Genomic DNA, 24,832 nt, shown 5'->3' on the forward strand with positions numbered 1-24,832 from the left:
ATGAACACCTGAAGTGGCACTCTACAGTCTTGTATTTTGCACATGGGTTAGAATTTTCCAGAATTTCCTCACTGGTTATTTTGGCTATTTAAAAAGACCTTGTACATCTTAGGATTGTTAAAAGAACTTTTAATTCCCTTTATTTTGGTTTATGATTGATGCATGTAATTTGGATTTAGAGCGTACAGGTTGGCCTTACTTTAAATGTGCATCTACAAAAACAACTGCTAGCTTTTCTTGGTCAGCTGATAACTTTTTTACATTTTATATATTTTGTAATTCATTCAATGCATTTTCAGAAGCTGATATTGTATAGTCTGACAAAATTCACTTTCCTTATTTTAATAACTGCTAAAGATAGCACTTTAAACTAATTCAGGCTGAGTTTTTGAGCACACAGGAGCAGCCATTTTCGTTAACTGTGTGCTTTGATCTTCTACATTTTCCACAAGCACAATATCCAAAGAAATTTCAGCCACAGTACGTGAAAATAACGTAGTGGTATGACAATATTCTCAACATTGTGTTATGTTGCAAATGCAAACTTCACCTTACACCTGTCACACTCTCAGAAGTACATAATATCTGTAATGCACACCTTGAATGAACATGCCTCTAACAGAAACTGAGAAAACTACATTCAGCAGTCAAAAGGATAGAAATACACATGTAATGTTAGCCCAATGACCAATGAATTAAGGATTTTTCCACTCTATGAGCAAGGCTGTACTTAAAACTTCAAGTGGTATAAGGAAAAAGAGGAAGTACTAAGTACATGTAGGTACAATTTTGTATCTACACTTTACATATAATGAAAGGAATTACCACTAGCTACATGTACTAGCAGTAAAATTGTCCTTTGTTCCCTCATCCAACTCTGGCAGCCCACCTCCAATGGTTCATGTGTGGAGTTTTTTTAGATTTATAAATTATCCTAAGATTTATCTTAGGATGTTATACCCATGATATCTCGTGTGACAAAAAAATCTCACAAGGATATTGGATCAATGAGATGTTATACTGATATTTCTTCTGTATGATATTCTGAAGCAAACCTCACAAGAGGTTATATAATGTGTGTGTGTGATTTCATTATTGGTGTCAGACATAATGTTGTGCCATCGTAAGGTATTATATAAGGCAAATTTGAACTTGAAGGATAGCATGTTTGGACTTTGCATCAAATTGACATGAATGACAGTGATTTCCAATTTACTTTAATGTTATACAATACTGTGTCAAATCTCACAATTACATGTACAGTGTGACCCTGCTATAACACCGTAGTTGGGAGCCATAAAACCTGACCGCGTTATATACCGAACCGTGTTATATGCAACCAAGTCAGTTAGCTGAAGAAAATGTACCCCCCCCCAAAAAAGACACCCCCCAAACAAAAATTGGGGGTGGGTAATAAATGCGGGCGGTAAAATACCTGCTTTGCCAGCAGTTGCCATCTTGAATTGATGGATATTAAATGAGAAATACACCTGTAGTGAAAACAGAGAAGACATAATATAATAGTTTACTTTATTTAGAGAACCATGAATTGGTACATATACGTGAAACCTGGTTATATATAAATGTCTAATGTATAGCATGAATAGAGTATCAACAGCGTGTACTCATCTGTGAACCTCATCATATACATTGAATCCACAATACAAGTGATTCCATTGAAAATATGCACACACAGCTATAAAATATTAATTAATTTGGTAACAGGTCATATTGGTCTGAATTCAGTGGAACAGCATAGCACAATCACGTAACAAATGACAAAGCACATTTACTCTAAAGTACGTTCCACGTCGGTAAAAGTTAGTTTGCGTTTTCAGTTGCCATTGGCATAAACTTTTTCCCTACAAAAAGGAAACTTTCACAGCACAGTCACATTGGAAAATGCAAAAATCCATCAGATTCCCTCACTTTTATTTAAGTTTGGTACTGACTTCCTTTGAAGAAAAGTTCTTTGCTGTTATTGAAAGATTGCAGTCAGCTTTCTTTGATGAAGGGTGCATGCGTTATTGAAGTCACCGCTAAAGGACAGCTTTTGAGAACCAAATGAATGTCAATTTCTTATTGGTATAATGGTACCAATTGTGCAAGTCCAGGTGGGCAGGGCTTGAGGTGTAGGGAACATTGTATTTCGAAATAAACAACAAAACTAGCTGTGATTGGTGCATTATATAAGAGTTGTACTTTCTGTTAGGCTTAAAAAAAAGTTGTGCCTCCTGGCAACACGTGAGATTATGTTAATTCCTATCTAGATGATATTTTGTATTTTTTATGATTTTTTTAAAATGTGGTACACATGTATGAAACTGCGTCTGTTGTGACAAGATAACTCTTACCCCTGTCTAGTTCCAGCAGAGTTATCTTTCTTAAATGCAATGGAGAACCTGGTTCTGTCCTTGTCAAATTGACAATCTAACACTGCTCTCTAGAAAAGTGTGTGACATGCACGCTGAAGTAGGATAGAAAATATATTTATTTCTCCAAACATTAGCATTAAGGTCTATGGAAAAACAATTGGTACCGTGATCCCTATTGTGGCGGCAACATCAAATAACTGTCTTGCATGATTGAGACAGGTATTTTTTTCATTTGCTGAGCATGTTTTCATAACAGTCGGTGCTTCAAAGGTAATCTGTTTCCTTTGAAATTTCAGCAATCTATTTTATCTGGGTACATTTTTAAAAAGGAATTGGCCATTGTTTAGACTATTCTAGTCACTGTCCCTCCATGCCTACTTAATAAACCAATAAGTAAGAGGTATATTTTTTTTCTTTTCAATTGTGGTATCAGCGTGATGCTGCCTTCCATGCATGCATCTGAAAATTAGCAAAGGGTCAACGGATGATAGAGACGCTGGTGTTCTGATGATAGAGATTATTACAGAAAATGTGAGCATTCTGAAAAACTTAATTCTGAGAGAAACGAAGAGGAATTTTACTTACCATCCACATACAAATGTCAGTCTTTGTAACTATATTAATTACTAGCAAGCGGCCTAAAATCCGATGAAAGACAGATTATGAGACAATGTCTCGCCCGTTGATCTCCGTTACCAGAAATGTCAACAACAAAAAAGCGGATATTTCACAACATACAGAACTCATGCTAGATGTCAGGATAAGCGGATTATGATATAACAATGCACTGTTTAGATGGTTTGTCAGTATGGACAAAGAATTTGTTTATGTCAATGTCACCAACAAATAAAAAAGCCACATGGTATGTCTTGCAGCCAATAAGGAAAAACAATCCAAGTTTGCGACATTGATGAAGACCTATGCGATCCCAGAATAAACATTTTATGCGTTTTTTTCTTCTTCTTACTTTTAAGAAAGAAAAAAAATACTTTTTCATGTACAAGAAAAATACTTTTTCATGTATGAGAAAAATACATATAAAATTTCAGAAGCCAAGCCACGATCATCTTGTATTATTCATATGCAATCTCTTCTCCTAAATGATAGGCAACGTTTTATGTTTTTTTTCATAATACTTAAGAATTTTTTTTGTTCACAAGAAAAACACATGTATATGAAATTTCGGGAGCCACGCCACAACCGCGTTATATCCGAATTCGTGTTATAACGGAGCGCGCTATAGTGGGGTCACACTGTATTGGGTTTAAAGCAGTCCAATTTCTATTAATTGAGTTGGCCGAGTACATGAAGTGGTCACATGAAAGTGAAGGACTCCAGGCAGCCAAGTGGTATGAGGTGCTGGCCTTTACAGGTCACTCACAGCCCAACTCTGTATACATGGTTTGAGTTCAGCTTGGCCAATATGGGTATGTGAGAAAGCTTGCCTGTAGCTTCCCATAGGGTTCTCCCTCCTAGGTTCTTCCTCTGCTAAATATGCTGGCTGCCATGTATTATGTACTGAAAATGGCATCAAATCAAACCTCACATTCAATGACATGGCCATTGCGTGAATTAAGATTAATGCGATCAATTTTAATTCAAATTAAGTGCTGCACTATTCTCCACTATATTGAACTTTGATTTGAAAATCAGCCCTAGTTTAGGCAAGACATCAAGTGGACTAAATAATCTATTATTAATCAATCATTATTCAATTACCAGAAATTAATGATTTATCTTGAAATTTTATCTGATTCCCAACACTAGCTTGAAGCAAATATCTTGAATGGTGTAAGGTGAGTTGTATGACTCAATACATGTAGCAGGAGAACTATGAACTGTGACTACTCACCTATCGGATATTGAATTTAAAAAGAAAGACAAATTTAACAGCAATCAGCCAAGTAATCTTGATTCAAAGATCTAGTGCTATAATGATTCTATTGAATTTGGTGAAAAAATTGGTGAAGTATTTCAAAACATGTGGCATAATGTGATTCCATACCTGGTTAAGTTTTATGTTAAAGGTAAAAAACTATTTTCAACACTTGATTTCCTCACACAACAAACCTGAAGGTCTACCAGCACGTGCTAAATATTATAGCACTCGAGTTTACATTACTTACTATCACTTATGATGCTGGTAGTAACTATAAGTTTGTAAATATTTTTCATGCAAATCCATATATAGTAAATTTACAGTTCCTGTCAAACCTCTCAAAAAAATTTACCTCTATTAAGCAATATACTTCCTCAAACAAATAACTTTCATAGTCATTTACAGTAAGCTATAACAGAAATAATTAGCCACCATTAAATAGCCACCTATATTAAAGGACCAACAAGATATAATCACAAATATTTCAATTAAAATCATATGTTGATATGACCATCCATTTAAAAGGAGTAGCAATAATTGTCTTGATGGCCACTATGGCAGTCATACAGGATATCAGATTAGGACCCTTTTCATTTTCATTTAGGACTAAATATTCTTCTAGTGAAAACTGTATTTATTAAGAGCAACATTTTCATTTAGGACCAGCTAGAACTTGGGATGAATGTGTTTGTAATATTTTGTGGCCATCCTCCAAGTAATTTTGGAGAAGTAGCCATAACAAAATGTTGCTAATGGATGACACATGATGCATCAAAGGCCATCACATAAGCTCTTCTAGTCTATAACCAGTAGACATATTAAACAAGCTCCAATATCAACATGCCCTGTTTCAGAGCTGCAGTTACTTGCACGGTGCATCAGCTTCTATAAATGTTGATGAAACCACTATTAAATTCTGCAGCACTTGAATAAAGAAAAGTGTAGATAAAGATATATGTAAACCACACTTAGAACTGAGGGGTAAACACTTCTTTCCTACTTGACCTAGTTTGAATTGCTGCATTTGCTCTGAGCCAATATGTACTGGGTAATTTCCACTTTCAGTGTCAAACTTATTCCAGTTTGTCCTAAGAGCCTAAATAGTTTCTCAACTTAATATACTTGTGATTTTCACAATTTCTCTTTAACTGAATACCAAGAAATTGTGAGTGTGTGTGTGTTGGGGGTGGAGGTACACAACTGTTACAATATAATTTTTTACATTCTGTAATATGTACTTTCCTTCATTTCATTACTGAACAAACTGTCCATCCAGTAAAGGTCGCTACAGTGGCCTAAATGGTTAGAGCATCTGCCTCAGCAGAGGGAGGTCACAGGTTTGAACCCCAGCTGAGTCATACTGAAAACTTATAAAAATGGTACTAGCAGCTGCCTCACTTGGCACTCACCATTAAGAGATTAGTGTTAGGGTTGGTCGGCCTGGTGTCAGGATAATGTGACTGGGTGACAATGTCCATGTGATAGACATCACTACAAACTGCCACATTGGAGACACTGTAGCTACATGACTGAAATCTTTTTAAAGCTATGTTATAAATCCAAATCACATGCACATATGTTCCAGTGTTATCTCAATCCTGTTTTAGGAAGGTGCTGCCCTCTCTAGGATGCACACGATCCTATTTTTTGGTTGCCCTGTCTCAAATATCCAGAAGGAGGAGGAGGAGATAGGGAAGCTACTATTCTAATACATGTAGTATTTTTCCTGTGATAAGTCGACCATCTTATAAATTTATGTAATGAAAATCAGGGGTGGGCTTATCAATGAGCCAGAGTGTAAACAATAAGTACATAGCATACCTCTAATTTCAGTGGTCTCCTGAAGCCAAAGTAAACATTTCATAACAAATACATCTGGACTGCAGTGATCCTGGCTCCTTTTATAACCAAAGATTGGAACTGCAATCCATTATCTTCACAATTAAACTTTTAATCATTTTAAAACTTGAAATTTAAACTTTTAACTGGCACTATAAAGTATTGCACTGATATATTGTTACAGAACCTACAGGCACCTACCCACACTCACCTTTCTATGGCAAAAAGACATATAAAAAAAAATCTTTTTTTCCATATCAAATCAGAGGTAACGAGTTGATGAAAAAACAGATTAATGGGTGGCCCCGGGTGGCCGAGTGGTCTAAAGCACTCACCATTACGGATCACTGCCATCTCACCTCTGTTTGCGTGGGTTCAAGTCTCGGGTTCAGCCAATGTAGGTGTGTAAGAAAGCTTGCCAGTAGTTTCTCGTGGGTCAGTGGTTCTTTCCAGGATTTCCCCTGGTTCTTCCTTCACCATTTATGCTGGCCAGCATGTATAGCCTATCTTGTACTGAAATATGGCATTAAACCCTACAACAACAACAGATTAATGGTTTCTTGTATTAATGTTTGTAAATCTTGTTCTTAAAATGTGAGATGGCCCCATGTAACTCAGTAGTCTAAGGCACTCACCTTTAAAGATTACTGACATCTCACCTGTGGGGTGGATATGTGAGAAAGTTTGCCAATAGGTTCTTCCTGGGTTCAACCCCCAAGAGTTGAATCATGTATCATGTGATGAAAAATGGTGTTAAACCCACAACAACATCAAAATCTAAGAAACTATTACTGGAGTGGCAGCTAGTAGTACATAGTTCATGCCTCAATAATTACTTTGATTAATCACAGTTGAGGCCCCACAGAAAAAGCATGCAGTCTACTCACCTAATTCCTCTATTCACTGTGCACCTTAACTAGCTTAAGGTAACATCATAATATATAACCTATAGTCATTAATATGGAAAAAATTTCACTGAATAAAGTAGTTCATCCTACTTCAACTGCTCTGGTAAAAAAAAAAAAGGCCTTCTGATTAGGATATGAAGTATATAGGTCCTGCATAGATAAATGAATGTGATCATAAACATAAATGCTTACACCATTTTTTAAAAGCATACATGTAGGTCATAGTGACCTTTGCTCTTAAGGATACAGTAGCATGAGATGCATTCAATTAACAAGTTTCATGACTGGAACGCAAACAGCACCCAAGAAATGAACTTTCAGCACCAAATTTGAAGCATGTAACCTGCACATGAACATGATGTCACTGAGATCTCTTTCAGCAAAGATGATGTAGAATTTGTTAAGATGTATCCACACCAGGTCTCATGATTCTAGGTATGACACCTACCTACCTACCCACCTACCTAACTACCTACATGCATATATACATACAAAATAAGTGATTTTGTTTATTAATTATTCATACAATGTGATTTTGTTTATTAATTATTCATACAATGTTTACTCTCTTAGTATGTTTGACTTGAATTTCCTCGTCTTAATTCCTAACCGCTATGCATTCCAAAGGCTTTGTTGTAATGTTCCTTTGTTACACCTTTAATTGGTTATAGCATTTGATTTCTGTGGTCTACCTGCAACAACTATAACGTTTTATTGACAAATGTGTCAAAGCCAGAAAAAGCATGGAGGTCATTTAAACAGCAAAGGCATAGCAACAATGGAGCTGGGTAACAAAAGTGTGATAAACACATGTCATTCATTATCAATAAATAGAAACACTGTACAAAAAATGCCAGGTAACAAATGCATGATAATCAACCGCATTCATAATTAGTACTTTAGAATCATGGGTTGCTGGTTTAATGCAATTAAAAGCATGAAATGAAATGCTTTTGTTCTGTACATGTTTTGATGGAATAATTTAGAAATATACTTTTGCTATTGTTCTATACCTGTATCCTGAATAATTGAGTACAGATTGAAGTAAATCTCTACTGTTTTCATTTTGATTTCTGACTTTGAAAATGACAAAAAAATTGCTGGTCAGAAAGAAGAAAAAAAAAAGCCTCATTAGACACAAGGCTACAAATAAAAATATGATGAACAGAAGTCAAAGTACCAACATGTTCTATTACAAAGATACATCAGAAGTATTGAAAAAACATTGACCTTGAAATAATATCCACAATCAATTTATTGTGTGTGGCATGATGTTTCCACATATTATGTTGCAAACCATTTTGTTATGACTTTTGGTCTGGTAATGAGGATGTTATTTCATGGATTATCTTAATTCTGATAGTAACACTTTCACATTATGACTTTGGCCTGGTAATTAGGAATCCGATGTTATTTCATGGATTATCTTAATTCTGATAGTAACACTGTCACATTACAACTTTGGTCTGGTAAGGATGTTATTTCATGGATTATCTTAATTCTGATAGTAACACTGTCACATTATGACTTTGGCCTGGTAATGAGGAATCTAATGTTATTTCATGGATTATCTTAATTCTGATAGTAACACTGTCACATTATGACTTTGGCCTGGTAATGAGGAATCCGATGTTATTTCATGGATTATCTTAATTCTGATAGTAACACTGTCACATTACAACTTTGGCCTGGTAATGAGGATGTTATTTCATGGATTATCTTAATTCTGATAGTAACACTGTCACATTAAGACTTTGGCCTGAAAATGAGGAATCCAATGTTATTTCATGGATTATCTTAATTCTGATAGTAACACTGTCACATTACAACTCGGGTCTGGTAATGAGAATGTTATTTCACGGATTATCTTAATTCTGATAGTAACACTGTCACATTACAACTTTGGTCTGGTAATGAGGATGTTATTTCATGGATTATCTTAATTCTGATAGTAACACTGTCACATTAAGACTTTGGCCTGAAAATGAGGAATCTAATGTTATTTCATGGATTATCTTAATTCTGATAGTAACACTGTCACATTATGACTTTGGCCTGGTAATGAGGAATCCGATGTTATTTCATGGATTATCTTAATTCTGATAGTAACACTGTCACATTATGACTTTGGCCTGGTAATGAGGAATCTGATGTTATTTCATGGATTATCTTAATTCTGATAGTAACACTGTCACATTACAACTTTGGTCTGGTAATGAGGATGTTATTTCATGGATTATCTTAATTCTGATAGTAACACTGTCACATTACAACTCGGGTCTGGTAATGAGAATGTTATTTCATGGATTATCTTAATTCTGATAGTAACACTGTCACATTACAACTTTGGTCTGGTAATGAGGATGTTATTTCATGGATTATCTTAATTCTGAAAGTAACACTGTCTCATTACAAATCTGGTCTGGTAATGAGAATGTTATTTCATGGATTATCTTAATTCTGATAGTAACACTGTCACATTACAACTTTGGTCTGGTAATGAGGATGTTATTTCATGGATTATCTTAATTCTGATAGTAACACTGTCACATTACAACTTTGGTCTGGTAATGAGAATGTTATTTCATGGATTATCTTAATTCTGTTAGTAACACTGTCACATTACAACTTTGGTCTGGTAATGAGGATGTTATTTCATGGATTATCTTAATTCTGATAGTAACACTGTCACATTATGACTTTGGCCTGGTAATGAGGAATCCGATGTTATTTCATGGATTATCTTAATTCTGATAGTAACACTGTCACATTATGACTTTGGCCTGGTAATGAGGAATCTGATGTTATTTCATGGATTATCTTAATTCTGATAGTAACACTGTCACATTACAACTTTGGTCTGGTAATGAGGATGTTATTTCATGGATTATCTTAATTCTGATAGTAACACTGTCACATTAAGACTTTGGCCTGAAAATGAGGAATCTAATGTTATTTCATGGATTATCTTAATTCTGATAGTAACACTGTCACATTATGACTTTGGCCTGGTAATGAGGAATCCGATGTTATTTCATGGATTATCTTAATTCTGATAGTAACACTGTCACATTATGACTTTGGCCTGGTAATGAGGAATCCGATGTTATTTCATGGATTATCTTAATTCTGATAGTAACACTGTCACATTACAACTTTGGCCTGGTAATGAGGATGTTATTTCATGGATTATCTTAATTCTGATAGTAACACTGTCACATTACAACTTTGGTCTGGTAATGAGGATGTTATTTCATGGATTATCTTAATTCTGATAGTAACACTGTCACATTATGACTTTGGCCTGAAAATGAGGAATCTAATGTTATTTCATGGATTATCTTAATTCTGATAGTAACACTGTCACATTACAACTCGGGTCTGGTAATGAGAATGTTATTTCACGGATTATCTTAATTCTGATAGTAACACTGTCACATTACAACTCGGGTCTGGTAATGAGGATGTTATTTCATGGATTATCTTAATTCTGAAAGTAACATTGTCACATTACAACTTTGGTCTGGTAATGAGGATGTTATTTCATGGATTATCTTAATTCTGATAGTAACACTGTCACATTACAACTTTGGTCTGGTAATGAGGATGTTATTTCATGGATTATCTTAATTCTGATAGTAACACTGTCACATTATGACTTTGGCCTGAAAATGAGGAATCTAATGTTATTTCATGGATTATCTTAATTCTGATAGTAACACTGTCACATTACAACTCGGGTCTGGTAATGAGAATGTTATTTCACGGATTATCTTAATTCTGATAGTAACACTGTCACATTACAACTCGGGTCTGGTAATGAGGATGTTATTTCATGGATTATCTTAATTCTGAAAGTAACATTGTCACATTACAACTTTGGTCTGGTAATGAGGATGTTATTTCATGGATTATCTTAATTCTGATAGTAACACTGTCACATTACAACTTTGGACTGGTAATGAAGAATCCGATGTTATTTCATGGATTATTTTAATTCTGATAGTAACACTGTCATGTTTGTGATACTAACAACTGAAATGTAAATTTACTGTAACATGAGGATATTGCTTGTGAAATTATTGTTCAACAGGAAACAGCTAAGTTACTGAACAAAAACAATTTCTGATAAAAGTAATTATGATTCTCCACCTGGTGCATACACATGCATGTTGACACTTTCATCGGATTGTTAAACACTAACTGGGGTATCATTTTATCAAGACAGCATATATTGATACAAATATATATTGTTTGAAAATGTTACCATTACATATGACAGTAATCATAGCAGTATAAATTGTTTACCATATACATGTCAAACATCACTGACATGGACAGGTACACAAGCATGTTGCCCCCCCCTCCAACCCCCAAGAAAGTGATGAATTTGGATATAACATTTCTTGATCATAATGTTCTATAAATTCCAGTGAAACATCAAACAAAAAAATTTATGTGCATTTCCTATCAGCCAAATATCTGTTTCTTATTGCTGAAAATATATTTTCGCCCAGTGGTAAAAAAAATGTTTATAAAATAAAAATGTTACAAAAATTACAATAAATATATGTAATGCTTTGCCTACACTAATTTTAAAACCAGTGCAATAGGAATCACATATTTTTGGTGTTGGCCTTGTAAACAATCTTTACAGATAGAATCCCATGGGTAGGGAACAATGTGACACTCTCCCCTCCAAATCTTGAAGACATTTTAGAACAACAAATGGATATAATAGCACATATTGCACTAACACTGCAACAACAAAAAGTGATAATCTTGACTGCATCAATAGCTGAGCCACCATAACTTTGTGGTCTTTCAATGTACTATCATATTTTCCTTGAACACTTTCATTATTGCAATAAAAATTTTATTATGTTCTAAAGTAACTCATGAAAAAGAATTATCTAGTTAAAATGAAATGAGCTCTACCATGGAATTGTTTATCAGATTTTGCTCTCTCATTTAAATCAATTCTAAACTCATTATCTACCAGTATTTATTATAATAAAAACCTATGGTTTATGAATTACATTTCTTTCTAAACTAGCAAATCATTAATTACAGGACAAACCGTATATCTGCATACATTTTGTCTCTTTATTTAACCTCAAGATAAATCTTCCCCCTCCCCTAGTTGGGATGACTGACTTTGAAAATACTTTACATTAACGGTCATCAAACACTTAACACTGTAAATTGGCTAACTATCACAAACATTGATGTTTTCATTGTCAGATACATGTACATTTGTTTTAAAATAGATATTCATTGTCCTCTTGCAGTTTTATAACCTTGTACGACTTTGGCCATTGCTAGTGCCAACAAAGGCATATGGGCATCCACTAACAAAAAGCTGTAGTTACTCTGAATATTTTCTAATGAAAAAGCATGTCCAGTGGGTACAGAGGATCAAGATTTCAGGGCCATGTGACAAAAACAAACCCAGCCCTCTACATGCAACATTATGTGTATATATATATATATATATATATATATATATATATATATATATATATATATATATATATATATACACAGAATGTTGCATGTAGAGGGCTGGGTTTGTTTTTGTCACATGGCCCTGAAATCTTGATCCTCTGTACCCAATGGACATGCTTTTTCATTAGAAAATATTCAGAGTAACTACAGCTTTTTGTTAGTGGATGCGTGCATGCATGTATGCACGTACACCTGCATGTATGTACATACACATGTATATATGTATGTGTTCCCAAAGCTCATGAAGTCATGAGTTAAATGCAAAACTTAACCAAAACCAGTAAAAGCTGAAATACAGGTCACAATGAGACTTTTTGTATTGTAAGAGTTGTTGTAACAGAGATATACGTCATCAATTTTGTGTTTCTAGCATGAACAGTGATGGAGAAATGAACATATCATGATAATGACCTATGGCAATGAGGAAGTAGTGCTCGCCAAGATGCACCCCAAAGATTCATTATTCTACATAGGATATTATGCAAAGAGCATGCCAACAACTTGTGGTCATGAGCTAAATGCAACAATTTTACCTAAACCAGTGAAATGTGGAATATAGGTCATCGTGATATTCTTTTGCGGTATGGGTGAAGTACAAATAAAGATTTATATAATCACGTAGTCTAATGATTCTAACATGAACAAAGCCAGAAAAATAAACTTGAAACAAAATTTAACCAGTCACTGATGCATGAAATACAAGCCACAGTGACCTATTTTTGTGAGCAGAATGTAGCAATCATCAAGATGCATTCCCTGATAAAATCTATTTATAACTATAATTACAACTCTATGTGTTAAACTAAATTCTAGAAAAGAGTGAGAAGCAACAAGTTTTGTAAAATTCAGCAAATAATTTATTTCCCTATAATACAAAAGTGAAAATTTAAAAAAAACTTAAAGTATTGAAAATTAAATCCAAAATAGTCCAAAAAGTTATATCACCAGTCCTAAGGAATAAAGTTCTAATTAAATTCCAGTGGTGTTCAAAATAAGATCCAACACTAAATGTGTTGATATGCCTTTGCTAGTCTGTGATATGGTTATGTGCCAAGTCTTCTGATGAATCACAATAACATAATCCAAAATGTTCTTCTCTGAATTCACTGTAACTCCAAGTTAATGTTTCTGTTCAAGAATATTGTATGGAACTTTGAAATTCCAGAGAATAACAATCTGAATAAATAATTTCCACCAAAGTCAAAATCTGAACACAGCAATAAGACTGATTTTGCTTCAAGATGTTAATGCAAGAATGAGTAATTTCTCAAGTAAACAAGATTAAATAAAAAACTAAGACACAAACGAACAAAGATGTAGGTCCAAAGTTTATCTCTAGAACATAAAATCTCTTACTAAAATTATAATAAAGAATATGGTAAACACAAGACACAACAGGTTATTCAATGGGGAATACCAATGTCCTACACCCAGACCCAAATAAATATGTTTACCTCCACTGATAATGACCATAATATTTAACCTACACTCTTAGAGAAAATATAAACATCGTATTATTTATTAACCAAAATAAAAGTTACTGGTCAGGTATACAATGAACTTGATTTTGGATAAGGTCAAGTCCAAATGAGAATTCTACATAACATTTAATCACAGAGAAAACAAAACAACACACACCTGTACAAATTAAACACACACACACACTTTTATCCATGTTCATGATGTTGAACATATATATGCAGTATACAATTTATACTGGTATGATTGGTATGATTACTGTTAGAACTCGTATGCAATTTAAACTGGTATGATTGGTATGATTACTGTTAGAACTTGTATGCAATTTATACTGGTATGATTGGTATGATTACTGTTAGAACCTGTATGCAATTTATACTGGTATGATTGGTATGGTTACTGTTAGAACTCGTATGCAATTTATACTGGCATGATTGGTATGATTACTGTTAGAACTCGTATGCAACACAATAAAAATGTCAAACAATATACACTGTATAAATACCTGTTATGATGAAAAAGAAAACAAATCATAATCCAGTAAGTTTTATCATCCAATGAAATTGCCAACATGCATGTATATGTCACAGCTGGTGAATCCTAAAGATCACTTTTTGTGAAGATGCCTTTGTTCAATAACTTAATGACTATTAAATTAGTCCTTTCTTTATCTGGAAGGATACAAATTGTCAATGGTCAGGTTTGTTTTTTTTGTTTTAATAATTGTTATCAATGACACTGTGAGGCTCATAAACAGTACAAAAAAGTATAAAATATAGGGCTAAATTAGCTTGTATTACAGTCTAATGTCTGATATTATAAGTACAGTATATAACCTTGATAGCTCCAGCTACAACAGTTGGTGCTGAATCAGTCATCTCTGTCACTTCCATTTTCAGAAACATCAGTTGCTTCCTGGCAATCATTAATATCAAAAATATTGTTGGTATCACAGATGTGACAGTATCAGAATTAACATAATTGGAGAAATCAACATCCGCATTACCAGACCCAAGTAGGTGTAATGCATAAGGCACCATGACAAGGACAACATCACCATCATCATTACCATTGCTAACAATGGTAATGACATCTGTCTGCTCACTAAATCCTACCTTTGGAACACAGAACTTAGTCTCTATTTCCGTGGCCAGACATAGCCAATAAAAAGTGCCATTAAAAAACAACCAACCAACCAACCAGAGTTATTTATAGATCTTGTTTGTTTTTTATTGCTATCTTTGGAGGCACTCCCTAGAGTAATAAATAGTACATACCTGGTGGGTATATGTAATGCCTTCTTGGAGGTAACTGTCTTAATTACATACAATAAGTAATGAAATTCTTGATTAGTTTGAATATTTCATGGTGGGTTTTTCTAATTACTTGCTTGGACAAATTTTATTGTATGAATCACAGTCTTCCTGAACATGCATGTAACATGGTATTATACTGTTCATCTTGTTTCTGAAATTGCTGGACTTAATCTGAAAGCATTTCTAGAAATAATGGGGAGATTGGGGGGGGGGGAAAGAGGGTTGCAAGAACAGCTTGGATTACCCCCAACACTCATATTTAAATAAGTACCTAATATAAATCTCTGTCCTGATATAAAAATTCAGTGTGATGAGCCATCATTGACACCCCCATGTGCATGAGAATGTGGTACAGGTCAAGTACTTTTCTAGATACAAGTACTGTACAATGTTATTGAGGTAACCTTAATACTGGATGCATCCTGCAATGCCAATCCATACGAGAAAGACTTAGACCTTTTAAATACTTTGGTCAGTGACAAAAAATGTTGATCTTGTATTTTAACAATTTTCCCATTTCTTGCCTTTCAGTGGAGTACTAAGAGTAAATGGCAACCAGGGTAATGATGATGTTCTAAAGAGGTTTTGGTGCCCCAAGATCTCTGGCACCTGGACAATCACCCTGTCCAACCCCACCAATAGTTTTGAGAGAGATTTTGCAACAATTTTAATTTTAATCTTGTGTCTCATGCTGGATAGTTTGTTTGGAGAGCTGAGGTCTTTGGGGATTTTAGCAAGGTGCTGAACTGTGCCAGTTTGGCTATCCAGATTTTTCCGGGCACTATATAGCCTGTATTTCCCATTTAACCCTATACATAAATAGAAATGTATATAACACTGCTGGTAATCATATACAGAAACATACTTGGTGAGACATATAGTACATAAGTATGTATACTGTTATAGATCAATCCATAAATGTCACTGTAAAATTTACCTTGGTACTTTATATGTTATCATAAAGTTTAAATTCCATTTTGGATACAGAGGAATCTTGCTTTGGTGTGATAGTTTGAGTCCATAACTGCTGACCATGTTATGTACCAATTTAATTTAAGATCGACTAAACTAAAACAACTTGTGCTAAATAACATTTAGACTACAGATGACAGCCAATCTTCCGATAGGCCAACAGTCTTTTTGGTCTAAGAGTCAAAGAGCTAAAATCTGGGAACCATGAAACAACCATGTTATATCTCATATTATAATGAAGATCACTACAGCAGCATTCCCTGGTATCTGTGAATATCAACTGACCTAATGACTTTAGTTTGACTAAATTTAAGACCTTTGTGAGGCCAAATAAATATCACGCTAGCAGCTAGTTCTTTTTAATAAATTAGGAACTTGGGATATTTATTTAATTTTTCCTCACTTCACTATATTTTTGTATAGTGAAAGAAAATTTAAGTTTTTCAACAAAACTTCATTCCATCACACTGGCCTTGTACAATATTGATAATGTTGATAAAGTATGATTAAAGCAAAACCTGGCAAAATGCACAGCTGGCTTAAAACAACATTTAACAATAAAACATGCCTGGAAGCCATATACTGGCAATTTTCAGAACTAAATATTTTGTTTGATATGTATCAACAGTTAATAGTCTGAAGTCCTTAAGATTTGGCAATTTTAACATTACTGCTTATCTAACAGCCAAAACTAAACAATCATCTGGGCACACTTGTAACCTTAAAAAAAGATTCTTTTTACAAGCATCAATGGTTGCTGGCTTGAAGTCCACAAGATTATGAAAGTTGATTTCAGACACTGGATATCAATTGTACTTATTTCTCATACAGCATTTATATCATCTTTTTTGACACTTGCCCATAAAAGAGCCCTTTTTAAAGTGAAGGCTACACTGCAATTTAATATCCATGAGGTAAAGTAAAAAGATATACTTAACTTACTATCTAATCTGGCCACCTCTCCATCAATGACACACTGCTTTGCATAAGAATCCTCTATTGTGGGATCATAATCTGTTACAAAATAGGACTGCAAAATAAGAAAATATCAAAATTAGTTTCTCACCAAATTCCACAAGCAAATGAATAATAATATGAAATCTTTCAATTAAAATGTCTTTGTTTTTCAGCAGCTAAAATCTTGAATATTCTCTTGCAGGGTTGGAAAATAGTGCACACAGAGTCCAAGGGTCTTCAAGAGGCCTGGGTTCCATGTGCATAAATCACTGAACTCAGGTAGCACATGGGGTTACTTAACGATATATCTATATTTTCTTCCAAATACAGCAATAAATTATACATTACACACTGGAGAAAATCTTGGTTAAAAAAAAATGTGAAGTCCTATGGCATTCAGCTTCTTATTAAAATGCCTTATCTGACCACTAAACATAAACTAGGCTATCATCTGATTCTGAAATTTTTGGGATATTCGTACTGCACATCTAGAGATTTGTGAAAGCACTTCCAGTGCATCCTGACCTTCAAATGTTAGTCTTTGACCATCAATATTATACAACTGTACATTATGTGTTACCTCAATAACTAGTCCTGGTCTCTCAGTTTTCTAACTTAATACTGGCAATTATTATTCTATGATGTAAATTTTCTGTTACAGGTTATACAAAATAAATTGTTAACGAGAATCCTTTGAAGGGACTAGATCTAGGAATTCAATAAAAAACCATTTCTTCCCTTTAACTGCTTAGTGCTGAAACCATCTCTGCTGTTTTTCAGCAATGACAATATTTTAAAATCAGCTGTAACTGCATTTTGGGCATTTGCATTTTGGTAACTGCATTTTGGATGTCAGATTGGCACCATTTCCATTTTGGACAGAGCAGACATTAAGTCTTTTGGTGAAAACCTGCAAGTCACAATGACTATCCATTCAGGAGTAGTGATAGCAAGATTTTCATGACAGCCATTGTGCCACCCATATTGGGTGTAAGATTGGCACCTTTTCCATTTAGGACCAACTAGATACCATATGTTTGTTGGTGAAGACCCCATTACTGTAATAGCAATCCATTTGGAAGGAGCATAGATACAGTAATACTATTTTCAGGATGGCACCATAATGGCCACATTGAGGGTCAATTTACTTCATTTTCATTCAGGACCAACTACACACCATAAGAACTCTTTAGAGCTAAACCCAATGTCAAAATTACTTTCCATTTAAAAGGGGTGCTGATAAAAAGATTTCTGAAGAAATAATGGATGTAAGATCAGTACTATTTAGGACAAGCCAGACATTATACAAAGTTTTGTGGTGAAAACCCCATGATGATATGACTTTTCAATAAGGAAGAGCGACAATAAGATTTTCAAGATGGCTGCCAATCTCTTTATCAACCTTTTTGTGTGTAGGTGTGATGATTCCAAGCTGGCCAGGAGTGGGTATGGGTACATCAAGGTCATCCCACGGATGATTTCTAGCTGACTCTTGCAGGGATCTGAGCTTCCCTGTCCAATATGTGTGAAATGCTCAAATGATGCACTGCTTCTCCCTGTAACCTGTCCCTGTGACACATCTCATTTTGCTCCAGGTAGCTCCCCCTTTCATACTCAGATCAGCCATGGCCAATATGCGAAATAGCTAAAGGCTAAACTAAAGCAAGCATGGAGCCAGTATGACTAAGCTAATCCATATCAGCACAATCATCTTGTAAAAAGGATGTACTTCAAAGAAACAATGTTCTGTTCTAAGCACAAACAATTGATGGTGAATGAATGACACTCTATTTTGCTGTAATGGTGTTTAAATTAAATAGGTCATGATGCAAATATAGATATCCCAATCAACAAAAACAACAAGTCAGCCATTTCTTATGCCCTCAATAACTTCATTCAGTAAAGTTACTACATGTATTGGTGAGGATATGGTTGATAGCACCAGGGCAGCCTTTGAATCCACATATTGTTTCACTGCATCAATGGACTCATCAAAATAGTCTCTGATAAAGGTAACTGACACACAAGTCTCTGATTCCCTGGTCCTCAGTGATTTCAGACAGGTTCTTGTGACAGCTCCTCCTGACTTCAGAACGATACTGTTGATTTCCGTGTCAGACATTGGAAGATTTCCAGTTCTGCCACGAAAAATCAAAAGTTCATTTGGGTCAACACAAACAACAACCAAGTTGCTTAACTCAGTCAGATCCACTTTGGTGACAAACTTGGCCAGATCCACATTGATGCTGTGTCAGGTTGCTGTGCACATGAGTCTTGACAATCGAGTTTAGTGATAAATGAAACAAAAGAAGAGGTATGTGGCATGCTTACCATGTATAGAAATGTCACAATGATTGATATAGGTAAAGTGAATAAAATTATTGGCAGACATGTCTGCAGACTGCAAAATAACAAGGAAATTTAAATAAATTACCTACCCTTGCAGCTTAGAAAATGTTATTTGAATACAAACAAAACAATCAGTTTGAAATACTAGTACCCTCAGAAGAGAAAAATAAAATGCCAAGACAAGACATATACCACATGTATGGAGCAAGTACAAAAATATTCTCAAGAAAGCTTAATTAAACAGTGATAAACATCAATTTTATAGTCTTAAAGTTTACAAAGAATATTTAGCACTTAAGAGGATAAGAAATCACTCACTGACCCACATAAGAGGCAGTTAATCTTCTTTACATAAAGGATGTACCAAACAACATAGTGACTAAAATATATGAACAGTTTCTTTCACACAAGCCAGAGATATATGGAGCTCTTATGAAGTGTGATTTAGCATGTCCTCTTGTTCAGTCCTTAAATCTCAATACAGGTACTGATACAGACACACCCACTCTCCACAGTGTCCTTTTCTTGAAGTTCAAAATACAGTAACCCTAAATCCAGTGTTCTTGAAGATTCTGGTTCACCTTAATGGGAGGACAGAATCTGTGTTGTTTGGTGATGTATTTTCCTCACAGAAAAGTACTAGCTACAACAGCAACAGGTAGAGTATTACTGATATTAAGCATTAAATTTTCTAAAGCTGCAGCAATGGTGGAATCTGCATGGTCCCTAGGCCACTGTGTTATAAAATGAACCTGACCTGTATGTTTGTTTGCATGTTTATGAAACATCTTAAACGTGCTAGTGGATCTTGAATAATCATTGTGCTAACTGGAGAATCTGAGATTGTTTTAGTAATATCAACAATGTTGAGAAATGCTCCAGTTTCCTTTCCATAGATATTGTGCACTGGTGAAGACTACCATGATGCATGTACTGTTGTTGACAACCTTGGCAGCGTCCATGTCATTGTGACCATCAGATTGCATAAGTGTTCCATTGATTTCCATGAAGGCCTCACATAGGAGAAAATGCCAAGATGTCATGCACTTGTAATTCCATTCATCTCTCTTGATATGGATACTCAGCAATGTACAAATAATACTTAAAATAATGGTGTAATTTTATGCACTTGGTTTCGTTTAATACTTTTTTGTTAGACATATAAGAGAAATACATCTATTTACATAGTATTCTTTATTTCCATAAGTTATAACATGATTACATGTCAAACTGATTTCTCTTTGAATTTAAATACATGATATCCTTTGTTTCTTCACTTCCCCATTTATGTTGATTGCCACATTAAATTAGTTTTAGACAATGTCCTTTTGTACTACCAGTAAATTGTCTTTAGTAATGTACTGATTGTCATAGAGTAATTCAGCACACTCTGCGTCAACCTGTTCCTTCAGACACTGTTCATCACAGAGAATGAACGAATGATCTTACATGGTCTGGAAAAAGTGGAATATACAATTTATTAATGAATGGGAAAAAAGACACAAAACACTCTCATGTCAATTGCCAGGAACAAATTCTTCAAGAGTAAAGATGGTGAGTTTTCAAAATAACCATGACAGTATAACTAAAGCAATACATATTACTTTTCTTCAAGAATATATAAATGTGTCATCATCATTTTATTTATTCCTTGAAGCAATGACAGTAAGTTAAAATATTGTTAGAAAACAGCAATTTTTCCAATGCCTGTCAAACTGAGATTGGCTTCTTGATATACACCAAAATGTCCTTAAATTGTGCCACTCCACCTTTACATCATCAAAGTTTGCTCTCTCCTTAAAGTGGTCACTCATGATGAGAACCCTGCTAAAAATTATCACCACTGAACTTATTATGTAGTACATTCCAACTGCAAGCTAGCTGTTTACTGTTTGGAAAATACTTCAGATATAAACCAAAACTTTATATTTACACGTTTTCAAAACAGGTAAAATTCAAAAATAAAAACTACTCATTTTCTTACTTGGATAGAGAGAAAAAAAGAAATCAGAAATTTTGAGTTCAAGTCTAATTATGAAACTATTTTGCTATGTAACTATAGGAGCAACTCAAGGATAAAATACAACTTTCATTCATTATCACAATTTCCAGAAAATAATATGAATGACAACAATCACAACTATAACTACCGCTACTACAATAATAATAAATAAACTAATAATTCACAAGGAATAGTCAAGCCCCCCATCCCACCTGTTGCTACTTAAGGAGTTCAAGACCAAAATTTTGCAATATGGAAAACTTACCATATGATCTAGTAAATTCCAATGTTCTATCCCTGTCCTTCATTTCTCAGGCACCTTTTGGCAGGTGGGGGATCACATTATCTGAACTGGAATCATCATCAGTTTTTCTTAACCAGACCAACATGGGGCTAGCCAGGTTATAGATTATTTTACATATCCAATTTTCACAAGAATTTGCTTAACTTTAAAAAACAAAATATATTTAACTTTCTTAGCTGGTAGCTAAAATGACTGAAATAAATACAACAAACACTATCAGCAGGCACCATCATTACTGACCATCACATAACCATATCAGTGCAAAGATGAACCCCACATTATAGGTCATGCACCAGAGTCAGGTCGGCAGTGTACAAAAGATAAAAACTAAGTGAATGAGTAACTATCCTTGATAATCTTAATTAAATACCTAAAGCAAAGTAAGAATATATGTCATTTAAGTAATAGGGTTTTAAATTATGTGACAGGATGTTTAACATTATCAATTTTATAAGGATAGCAGGAAATATAAAAGAATAGCAGCATAAGCAAATACTGTAGCAGTGGATTCTAAAGCATAGCATGCTTAAATGATAGCGCAGCAGGACCGCTATGGTAAAATGACCTAGGCAGAACACTGATATAGGTAGTGCATATTGTTTTCAACATGCTTAGCTTTCATTGTGATAGAGTTTGCGACATTCAATCCCAGTTGTACTGGATCATATCTTTAGGTCGACCTCATCTAAAAATGTATATGTACTGTAACACTGGTTTGCTGTTAGTATGTATTTCCAGGGTCAACTATTTTATTATGAATATGATCTCATAAAGAAATTTGGATGTACGTGGATCCTAATAAAGTGAATGATCACCATTTAAAAGTATGTGAAATAAACATCTAAAAAATTACATCCATTACTGAAATAGTCAGCTGAACGACCTACATGTCTTGTACTTCATACTTCCCTTTAAAATTTTAATTTTATGTGGGACCATTTTTTCTTAACTAAACCCTCTGATCGAACTGCTTAATCCGTCGCATATAAATTGGAGAAAACATGCCATTTAACATCCAAGACGCAGTTCAAACTAGATTTTTGGATTTCTCTGAAGCTTCACCATTAAAAAACAGAGTATGCTGATTATATATATTCTCATGTCGAGGAAGTGATGTGTACTGTATGTTTTGTTCAACAATGTTATTTTTCTGTTTAAATTAATTCAGAACATCTTAAATGATTACCTGAATAAACTGTATGGTTAAGGCACTTTTACCAACACCACCTCCTCCCACAACCACGAGTTTGTAATTCTGATTAAAACTACTACTATTTTCTTTACTATTCCGATACATCTTCTGTTGTTTACAAATTACGGTTCATGACAAGATGGAGTAAAATTCGAAACTACGGTAATGATTACAGCGTTTCGCTAATATCTTTTAGAAATATAAGATAAACTAGATGAAAATATTTTGAATGTGTATCGTTATTATATTTTTGTTTCTGGAGACCCATTATTTTATACTTAACTAAAACTTGATTGCTACCTCTGCATCATGCGTCGCCAAAATCCTCAATTCTGATTGGTTGCAAAAATGTCTTGCAAGATTTGAACAACAGGCGGCAAGAAGGGCTACATTCTGCTTAAGTAAGACAAACAGTGGTGTTTATTACATTGTACTATTGCTTTACATCTTGATTAATAACGCTTTTAGTTCTATATATTAAAAAGATGTATATCTCATTCGAGTAATTGTATCACTTACGTTAACGGACGTTTACAGTATCCGTAGGCCTAATAACTACCATAGGGGTTCGTTACAAAGATAATTTGGAGTATCTGCCCTTGAATCAAGGGATGGGGGTTCTAACCTGTAACAGTATTGTTTCAGGTTAGAACCGCCATCCCTTGATTCAAGGACGGATCTCCAATTTTCTTTGTAACGAACCCCTGTGCTAACTACAGAGAACGTCGTAAACAGTAGCCATTTATTGTGTCGATTGGTAGGCTTAGTTGAAAAATGGATCAGTATATTTAATTACTGTGGCTAAAAATATCTTTGCAATTTTAATTTCTAAGCACTGAAATATCGCATTCTCCCAGTTCGATTTGGGAAGGACCATTTATTTACGACCGGTAAAATGTGGCTGTAATTTCTTGTTTTTTTTTTATCTATAGAATTATTTTTTCCTTGGTACCTTTTTACTATTGGTACCTCTTCCACTTGACTGTTACTCGTGCCCATTTTAAAAACAAAATTCATCAATGATATTACAAATGCGCAAAACTTAGTTATTTCATTCGGAACATGGAGAACACGTCTGATGGAAAACTTGCCCCGACGTATGGTGGTTGGATAGTCCTGCATGTAAGACCTTGACGTTGATATTTATGTTGTGGGCGTTACGGTCTTACAGCCTAACTAACGGCGCTGTGTAGCGTGTTTTTATGTCGACTGACATTGTTATGACAGTCAACTTTTCAGGAATATTTCACACAAATGACAACTAAAATAACAGTGCTTTTCTACAAAGTTATGTCATAATGTTTTAGTCAGACATAACTTACTCTGGTGTCTTCTCTAATAAATTCAAATTCTCATAAAAGAAATGGACCTGTTTTCAAGTTTTGTTGGCCTACATTTGAGTTGGCTGGAAGGCAATAAAAGCCGGAAATGCCGAGATCGGGTTAAGTTGAAATATTGTTCTTTAACTGAATGAATAAAAAAATTGCCTACTGGAACTGTAAGCAACGGTTTGTTTCGTTCAAGAAACATATCCCCAACCTACTTGAACTTACTTCGTCATACCTTGACAACCGTCGCATTGCAAGAAATTCAAATGTATGTCAATGGAAAGTAAAGATGCGTCCATTTGCAAGTATTATGTTAGCATTTTGCCAGATAAAAACAGTACAGTAAGTATATTAATTACACATAAATTAGTGGAAGAGTGTTGATATAGGCTGCCAAGTGTGTGCGATGTTCCTGAAACTTTGA

General features: G+C 34.4%; 2 protein-coding genes across 3 annotated transcripts in view; one reads left to right on the forward strand and one right to left on the reverse strand.

Annotated features, from left to right (window-relative positions):
• LOC149773624 (ras-related protein R-Ras2-like) overlaps window positions 1-23,217 on the reverse strand; it is a 64,784-nt gene extending 41,567 nt beyond the window's left edge. The window contains exons 1-2 of the mRNA XM_089946342.1: window positions 23,075-23,217; window positions 17,219-17,306 (exon numbers count right to left, since the gene is read on the reverse strand). Coding sequence (XP_089802468.1) covers window positions 17,219-17,306; window positions 23,075-23,185 — 199 coding nt within the window. The 5' untranslated portion in view covers window positions 23,186-23,217. The remainder of the gene's footprint in view (window positions 1-17,218; window positions 17,307-23,074) is intronic.
• Window positions 23,218-23,405: 188 nt separating this feature from the next.
• The window catches only part of LOC149773625 (uncharacterized), a 76,313-nt gene continuing 74,886 nt past the window's right edge, over window positions 23,406-24,832 (forward strand). For both annotated transcript variants that reach the window (XM_089946297.1, XM_089946298.1), the window contains exon 1: window positions 23,406-23,481. The gene's annotated coding sequence lies outside the window, so the exon portion shown is untranslated. The remainder of the gene's footprint in view (window positions 23,482-24,832) is intronic.

Source organism: Sinohyriopsis cumingii, unplaced genomic scaffold (assembly GCF_028554795.1).
Source record: "Sinohyriopsis cumingii isolate HCF-2022 unplaced genomic scaffold, ASM2855479v2 utg000624l, whole genome shotgun sequence".
In the NCBI taxonomy this organism is placed as follows: domain Eukaryota; kingdom Metazoa; phylum Mollusca; class Bivalvia; order Unionida; family Unionidae; genus Sinohyriopsis; species Sinohyriopsis cumingii.